The 9,047-nt window shown below is 31.9% G+C and overlaps 1 protein-coding gene across 1 annotated transcript; it reads left to right on the top strand.

Moving 5' to 3' along the window:
• The first annotated feature begins 2,349 nt into the window (after positions 1-2,349).
• LOC111373014 (ribonucleoside-diphosphate reductase large subunit-like) lies at positions 2,350-7,790 on the top strand. Its single transcript, XM_022995465.1, has 17 exons — positions 2,350-2,863; positions 3,367-3,428; positions 3,540-3,627; positions 3,775-4,038; positions 4,165-4,405; positions 4,495-4,571; positions 4,822-4,992; positions 5,073-5,165; positions 5,269-5,418; positions 5,500-5,586; positions 5,701-5,865; positions 5,946-6,065; positions 6,319-6,521; positions 6,607-6,756; positions 6,838-6,985; positions 7,234-7,317; positions 7,407-7,790. The coding sequence occupies exons 1-17, from the start codon at positions 2,636-2,638 to the stop codon at positions 7,503-7,505; spliced, it is 2,430 nt and encodes an 809-aa protein (XP_022851233.1). The 5' UTR covers positions 2,350-2,635; the 3' UTR covers positions 7,506-7,790.
• Positions 7,791-9,047: the final 1,257 nt, after the last annotated feature.

The raw sequence follows: 9,047 nt of genomic DNA, 5'->3' as shown, positions 1-9,047 counted from the left end.
TATATAAATATTATTTAATTAAAATTGAAAAATTTACTTTATAAATAATTATTTTTTATCAATTTATTTAAATTTCTTTTTAATTCTTTTCTCTTCCAAATAAAATTTATTTAAAATTTTTTTTTAATTCTTTTGCCCTACCAACTTTGGAGTGACTGTTGTATCATCCGAAAAATAGGCTGCTGTTAGGGTTCTAATTCTTACACCAATAAGGGAGTTGGTCATTCAATAAGTGCCACTTTCAGTTATTTTATGTGTGAACCTGAGTTTGTTATTTAAATGTTTGTGTATGTGGACACTCTTTTTCAATTTACAACTGCATGAGTTATTTTTGAACTACAACCATAGCCTCTCAAATTGAAGTTGCTAAAGAAAAGCATTTTGCAAAATTCAATTTACAACTTATTTGCAATATCAGATAAAAAAATCTCTTCATCTACATTAAACAAAAAAATACAATAAATAATTAAAAATAAATTATCGTTGACGTATATACAATCACAATATTCATTATACTTATTTATAAGAATAAAAATAAATTATCGTGACATAAAATATACAGTCGGCCAAAAGATGAGAATCAAACAAACATTTCTTATTTCCAAATACTTTTTGTATAATCTATAAATTTTACGCTAATAAAACCAAAATAAATACAAAATTCGTGCAACGCACGAGACGCAGACTAATGTTTGGATATTAATTACATCGTCAAAGTAACTACACAACTTTTAAGCTATGTTTGAACCCCATTTTTCAAAAGAATAAATTTTGTAATAATGATTTTTTGAAAAATTAGTTAAAGTTGAATGTGTATTGTATGTTATCCTAAAATGTTTTATAAGTGATGTAAAAGTAATATTTGATACCAATTTGTTGGAGGATTTGATGAATCTCGGGTGAATTAAAGAAAATAAAATATAGCATAGAAATTTAAGAGAAGAAAATTGTACTCTCAAAACTTAATTTTTATGATTCAATTTTTTTGTAATAATGAAATATTATAAATAAGCAATCTTTTATATTACATTTGATACATAAAAATTAATTGTTATTATATAAATTTAAACATCCATTAAAATTTTTAGATATATGAATATGAATACATTTATCTACAATAACCCTAGATTCATTTAATTCAAAATTCGTTAAGTGAAAATTCATTGAATCTAAGTTAGTATGAATGTAATTAATTGAGAACTAATAACACAAATTCAATAAATGACAGTAATTATATAGTTTTTATTACATATTGAAAAATAAAAAATAAGGTATTATTGAAATAATTAAATTGTAGAAGGATTAAAATCGTCTAAAAAATTATTCTCCTTTGATGTGATATTTTAATATATTATAGATTATAGATATGTGGTTGAAAATTAGGAATTTTTTTTTTGACATGTGAAAAATTATTTTATTTGAGAATGTGTACTAATGAAATTTAGCACCTATTTGACAACCATTATCTGAAAAACTTTTTATCTACATACTCATTTTTAATCATACAATAAAATATTTTGCATTTAAATTCAAAATTGTTCCTTATATTTTAACCACATGTTCTTTTAAAAATCATTATCCATAATATTGCTTTTTTCCAAATAATAATTGTCAAATATTGACTTTGATAAAAATTTAGATTATATAATTTCTATCAAATAGGAGTATTTCATATTTAGTTGATTTTTTTTATTATATATATATAGTTAATTATTAATCAATACATTCATTTTTTTCTCAAAATTTATTCAAAATACTTGATCGAATATTAAAGACCCGATTCCAATTGCATCGGTGACATCTCAATATAATAATATGAATAATCCATAAGTCCAAATGCTTGTCATGGAAGCCAATACATTGACGAAATTGTCCATTTTTAAGCTCCTAAAGCCACCCTCTAAATTCGGTGCCAAACAAAAAAATATGATTCACATTAAATTCCTATTTGGGTTCTATTTTAATTTTAGGTTCTGTTTGGTACCCATTTTTTTCAAAATATATTTTTCTTTCTCTTCTTTTCAATCACACATTTTTTATTAAAATAATATTACACGTAAATAAAACACTTTTCTTTATTTTTCAACCACTCATTTTCCATCAATTTACTATTCTAAAATACATTTTTATATAAAAATGGCTCTCAAATGTATCTTTCTTTCTTTTTTTTTGAATTATACATTATCCAATAAAATAATATTACACGTAAATTTGAAAATTTTACTTTTTTTTATCACAATATTACAAAATAAAATCACCATTTCAAAATATATTTTTCCCTAGCATCATAATTTTAATGGAGCCAAACATGGGCAAGTTGCTACAATTGCTTTCATCAAATCAATTGATATAGAAATAAGTAATCTCCTTTTGAATCCCTTAATTTGAGATCAATGAAGGTTGACCTAACCCCACATCCAGCTCTCCTTCCCCACTTTAATTTGGCGGGAGAACTTCAAATTATCAGAAATTAGTGGGAAAAACTTTGCATACCCATTTCCATGTCTATAAATATTCTTCAATATCTAACTGTCCACCGTGTGTAAAGGGGTTTTTTTCTTCTTGATTTGTATTAGTACCCACAACCTGTTAGATAAAATTTCTCACCGAGAAAATCCCAATTTCTAGGAGGAAAATGTATGTGGTGAAGAGAGATGGGAGACAGGAGGCGGTGCACTTTGACAAGATAACCGCGCGGTTGAAGAAGCTGAGCTACGGGTTGAGTAGCGAACACTGCGATCCAGTGCTGGTGGCACAGAAGGTCTGCGCGGGGGTCTACAAGGGGGTCACTACCAGCCAACTTGATGAATTGGCTGCCGAGACTGCTGCAGCTATGACGGCTAATCATCCTGACTATGCTTCCGTATGTTCCCCATTTCTGACATTCTGAGTAGTTGCCTATTTCTGTTATGTAATGATTTTGATTATGGGTCCGTTTTAATGGTATTTATGAATTTTGTGCATATTATTTAAAAATGGTCCTTTTTTATGCATGTCAGACTGCGGCATATTGATTAAGTTCTTGTTTGGTTTCTGGGCTTGTTACATTTGCACTGATTTTATCTTTTGAATTTTGTGTCTTTGTTTCTGATTTATATATTTTCTCTGCGTTTGAATTCCCATTGGATTTGTTGAATTTTATTGTTATTTTGTTATCTCCAATCTTTTCCACTATTTAGCACACTTTTACGTGTACACAAAAAATTGATTTGCGGTAATATATCAAATTTGTTTATATCATGATATTTCATTGTGATGCTATTTTTATCGCTAATGCAATTTCAAGATTTTATTGCTAAAATATGTATGTGCAATCATGCTCTGATAAACAATGACATCTGTTTAATTTTATTGAAATATGTTCAGTTGGCTGCAAGGATAGCTGTTTCAAATCTTCACAAGAACACAAAGAAATTATTTTCTGAGACGTAAGTGCAGTTTACCTGATACAAGTATGGACACAGACACATGTTTCTCAGTATTGTAGCTCACAATTATGGGTCATTTTATTTATTCTGTGAAGACTCTAATTTATGTAGGATCAAAGACATGTATAACCATATCAGTGAGAGGTCGGGATTAAAGGCTTCTTTAATTGCTGATGATGTTTATGAGATCATTATGAAGGTATTTGCACTTCCAGCTGGCCATGCTTTCAAGTTTGATATTTTAATCTGTGTCTTGCATAATGGTTGCAGATTCTGGTTTGATGCTGTTGATTTTGCATGTTCTCTTAACTTCTTGTTAATGCTATTTTAATTTCATCTTTTTCAGAATTCTGCTCGTCTTGACAGCGAGATCATATACGATAGAGACTTTGAGTATGATTACTTTGGTTTTAAAACCCTTGAGAGGTCTTATTTCTTAAAGATCCAAGGGAAGGTTGTGGAGAGGCCTCAACACATGTTGATGAGGGTTTCTGTTGGGATCCACAAGGATGATATTGATTCTGTTATCAAAACATACCATCTCTTGTCTCAGCGGTGGTTTACCCATGCAACTCCTACACTTTTTAATGCTGGAACACCGAGGCCTCAAGTATGTTCATAGTTAAAGCTATTTAACCTATGCTTCCAGATTTTTTTTCCCACTGTATATTGTTTGGAAGAAGTTCGAATTGTTCTGTTACCCTGATAGTTCACACGTCTGTTTCATGACTTACAGATGAGCAGCTGCTTTTTGATATGCATGAAAGAGGATAGCATTGAGGGCATATATGATACACTGAAGGAGTGTGCTGTCATCAGCAAATCAGCTGGAGGAATTGGTGTCTCTGTGCATAACATCCGTGCAACAGGAAGTTATATTCGTGGAACAAATGGAAACTCTAATGGTATTGTTCCAATGCTGAGAGTGTTCAATGATACAGCTCGATATGTGGATCAGGGAGGTGGCAAGAGGAAAGGTTTGCTATCATGCCTTGTTTTGTTTTGTAGTACTAAATGCTTTGGTTAAACTCTTTTGATTATGCTTTCTTTTATATGATAAGAGTAGGTGCTTTTGCTGTGTATCTGGAGCCATGGCATGCTGATATCTTTGAGTTTCTTGATCTGAGGAAAAACCATGGAAAGGTATAGTATGAATTAGATGCTTAGTAGCAACTGATGTAATGTTTTCGTGTTAACCATTGATAGAACCCTCATTCCTCCACTGGTAATTTTAGATGTAAGTTGTGCATTTTCTTTGTGTTTTGATCATTCTGTGTTTGCGGCAGTTTTTTTTTTTTTTTTTTTCCCTTTATTGCATCCCAAAATTTATAAGAAGTTCAATTTTGTTAGTTGCAGTTAAATTACCTTCTCACTTCTTTACATCGTTTTTCAGGAAGAACACCGTGCCAGAGATCTGTTTTATGCTCTCTGGGTGCCTGATTTATTTATGCAAAGAGTCCAATCCAATGGACAATGGTCATTGTTTTGTCCAAATGAGGCTCCTGGGTTGGCTGATTGTTGGGGTGAACAGTTTGAGGTTTTATACACCCAATATGAGAAAAAGGTGCAACCAAAACTGTCATTTAGGTCATCATTAAGTGATTTCACCGTTATGTGTTTTGATTTTTTGTTCTGTGGTCTCAGGGAAAAGCCAAGAAGGTTGTCCAGGCACAAAATTTATGGTTTGAAATCTTAAAATCTCAGATTGAAACTGGAACTCCTTATATGCTATATAAGGTGATCTAGATAAACATGCTATACTTGTTAATCATCTTACTTAACTTTTTTGCTAGCATTTATTCTGTTAGTCTTTGTTAACTTTATTTTTACTCATTCACAGGACACTTGCAATAGAAAAAGCAACCAGCAGAATCTAGGCACCATTAAATCCTCTAACTTATGCACTGAGATAATTGAGTACACAAGTCCTACTGAAACTGCTGTGTGCAATCTGGCGTCAATTGCTCTACCACGATATGTTAGAGAGAAGGTATTATGTTACTGAAAAACATTGCTCTTTCTACCCCTGCACTTGTCCCATTTCTATTCATTTATTTTTTATTTCTTGCAGGGGGTGCCCATGGAAGCACAACCATCAAAACTTGTTGGCAGCATAGGTTCAAAAAACCGATATTTTGACTTTGACAAACTGGCTGAGGTTTGATTTTTTTTATTTCTTCTATCATTTGCCTTTGTTAGTTTTTAGTTAAATTTTTGAAGATTTCAGCTCATCTAATGGTTTTAAGGTTCGATTCTGTCTTGTTCTGTGCAGGTTACAGCAATTGTTACTGCAAACCTTAATAAGATAATAGATGTCAGCTATTACCCCGTTGAAACTGCAGAAAGATCTAATTTACGGCACAGACCTATAGGAATTGGGGTGCAGGGTCTTGCTGACACTTTCATTTTGCTTGACATGGCATTCGATTCTCCAGCGGTATAGCTGCTATACTATTCGATATACATTATCCACAAAATAGGTGAACAGATATGGTCTAATCATAGTTTCAACTGCAGGCCCAACAGTTGAACAAGGATATATTTGAGACTATTTACTACCATGCTTTAAAAGCTTCATCTGAATTAGCTGCAAAAGAAGGTCCATACGAGACTTATGTTGGCAGTCCAATGAGCAAGGTATGTATTAAGGCAGCTGACAATCAGGAGTTTCACTGTCTTTGTCTCTGTCTCCTGTTAGAGTGATTGATGGAATATCTATAAATCTCAGCTACCTGTCATTTAAAATGAGTAAAATCACTTAGCTAGTTGGAACCCTTGCATAGTAATCATAATCCTCAGGTAATATATAACAAAACTGGAGGGTTTACTAGAAATTTATCTCCCTGGTGTATTTGTTCTGGGTTACCAATTTCTGATCACATTGCTACAGGGAATTATCCAACCGGACATGTGGGGAGTAAAACCTTCAGATAGGTGGGATTGGGATGCTCTTCGGGCAATGATAGCAAAGAATGGAGTGAGAAATTCGCTTCTTATAGCACCCATGCCCACTGCGTCAACCAGCCACATTCTTGGGAATAATGAGTGCTTTGAGCCTTATACGTCCAATATCTACAGCCGCAGAGTTCTAAGGTTTAGTTTGTTAATTTATACATCTCCATTTGATTTAGATATTGCTAACCATAATTTTATTTTTACATGCTGACGTTCTTTTCAGTGGTGAATTTGTTGTGGTGAACAAACATCTTCTTCACGACTTGATTGAGATGGGTCTTTGGTCGCCCGCTCTTAAGAACAGGATAATATATGAGGATGGTTCTGTTCAGAAAATTCCTGAGATTCCTGAAGAACTTAAAGTTATTTACAAGTATGGACTTAAAGTTTAGGAGACATTTTCATTCTATTTATCTTCCTTGTTTTCCTATACTAATATATTTAATTCTATCAGGACTGTTTGGGAGATCAAACAACGAGTGTTGGTTGATATGGCTGTTGATCGTGGATGTTACATAGACCAGAGTCAAAGCCTTAACATCCACATGGACCAACCAAATTTTGGAAAGCTTACTTCCCTGCACTTCCATACCTGGTCCAGGGTACACTAGTTTATTATATATGCTTGATTTTTATGCTTTTCATCCAGACATTAGTTTTTTTGATGTTTGAATATAGTCTAGTTGTGGTTTCTACCAGAATGTTACATTTAATAGAACTGGGAATAATGGAATGGAGTGTGGATGTTGCGTATTTGGAAAAAATATCTGTAGCTTGATGATTTTGCATGTTTGTGTTTGTTGTTCAATTTTAAACTCCTGATTCTTGTTCCTCGTACTTCGACTTGAAGGGTTTGAAGACAGGGATGTACTATCTAAGATCACGTGCAGCAGCTGATGCTATTAAATTTACAGTCGACACTTCCACGATAAAGGTACACACTTTTGAATGGTGTGATCGTCTTCATCTCAATTCGCTTACAATAATTTTAAAATTCATTATGGTCTTGTAATTCCATTGCAGGATGAGCCCAAGGCGACAGTTGATGATGAGAATACTCAAATGGTGCAGATGGTATGCTCTTTAACTAACCGCGATGAGTGCCTGGCTTGTGGAAGTTAAAAGATCCACACACAACAAGAAGTATTTTTTAACTTGTGATGTTAGCTAAAGATTCCTTCTCTATGGCGGTGTGTATCATTCCCAAGCATCATGGCTTTCCATGAGTTTGGTCGTTAAATGCTAATTTGAAGTTTGTCGCATCTACGACGAGTTGTATAGGTAAAAGCTGGTTTACTTTTCCTACATGGGAAAAGAGTAATAGGTTGTGTATAATGTATTTTGGTTGAATGGATTTCTGCTGTATGTTTTTATCTGAAACAGGAATTTTCCCAATTCCTGCAATTAGTTGTGTTTGTTTTATATATATATATATATATATATATATATATATATATATTCGGAATTGATCTTTTAAATATCAGTGGTGTTTAGCTTATGCTAAAGCACCAAGTGACATAGCATACTAAAATAGGTAACAAGTCAATGTGATAGCTTACTTATTGTAATGTGTTATATCACTCATACATAGAAGATCAATTTTGTATAGGTATATATAGCCATTTCCTCTTTCAAGGGTTAAATTCTAGAAACTTGTTAGTAGCGTAACAGTTCAGGTATTCTATTTCATCCTCTTACTCAGTCCAATGGGTTATTTAGTGTTTGTTACGGATTAAAGTCAATTTTTTTATCGTTATTTTACTATTTTAACCTTCATTTTTGAAATTCTTCTCTCACAGGTAGGATCTACTTTATCTCTAAAGATCAAAAAATCAATTATCAAAATCTTTATCAAACAAGCTCTTTGTTATTATAAGTTGCCAAGGACACTAGTAGAAGCTGTAACCATACATAAATTGTTATAATGACTTTGGAATGTCCTTGATATATTTTAATACGTTAGCTTAAAAATATTAATGCCCAATGCTATTTCACATAAGTTCTAATGGTACTATAATTTAGTATTTTTTGGATAGGAATTAACTAGTTTGATATAAAAGAAAGTAAGATTGCTACAATAGTTGAGATAGATTGTACTATTAGTTTTAAGAGATCTATATCAAATGGTTATTCCACTTGTACATTAAGAAATGTATATCAAGGTGTTCACTCTCTTATATAGAGGGAGGTTCACGTCAAATAAAATATGCTTTATTCGGGGTGGGCCCTCTTCATGTAAGGGGATGGATAAGTTGATTGTGAAGGTCCGAATTCTTGATTATTCGATAATCATTAAATAATATTCAAAATTCTTTCATGAGAACTAAATTAAGAACAAGAAATAAATTTATTTTTCTTCGATAAGTAATTAAATTTTGGTTTTATTATATAAGTACAAAAAATGAAATAAAGAAAATAATTTCAACATAAAAACTAAATTGGAAATTTAAAGTTGTGTTTTAAACACAAAGTAATTTATTAAACTTAGACTGTTGTCATTTTTATGTTGATTGTCTTGAATTATTAATTGCCTGAAAGGAGAAAATATCATAGAGTGAGATTTATAAAATCTCAATAAGTTCATGAATTATTATTGTGTATAACTTAAAGGAGCATAATTAACATAATGGAGATACAAGAATTTTAATGAGCATAGGTGGTAAG

The sequence above is a fragment of the Olea europaea genome, unplaced genomic scaffold (genome assembly GCF_002742605.1).
Source record: "Olea europaea var. sylvestris unplaced genomic scaffold, O_europaea_v1 scaffold1061, whole genome shotgun sequence".
In the NCBI taxonomy this organism is placed as follows: Eukaryota; Viridiplantae; Streptophyta; class Magnoliopsida; order Lamiales; family Oleaceae; genus Olea; species Olea europaea.
Note: the sequence above shows the minus strand (reverse complement) of the source record. Positions and strands in the feature narration are given on the sequence as shown.

Excerpts from the sequence above, each read along its gene's own strand:
- LOC111373014 (XM_022995465.1), top strand. The coding sequence starts at position 2,636 with ATGTATGTGGTGAAGAGAGATGGGAGACAGGAGGCGGTGCACTTTGAC. Across the intron at positions 2,864-3,366 it reads ATCATCCTGACTATGCTTCC|TTGGCTGCAAGGATAGCTGT; the intron begins GTATGTTCCCCA and ends AAATATGTTCAG. Across the intron at positions 5,866-5,945 it reads TGGCATTCGATTCTCCAGCG|GCCCAACAGTTGAACAAGGA; the intron begins GTATAGCTGCTA and ends TTTCAACTGCAG.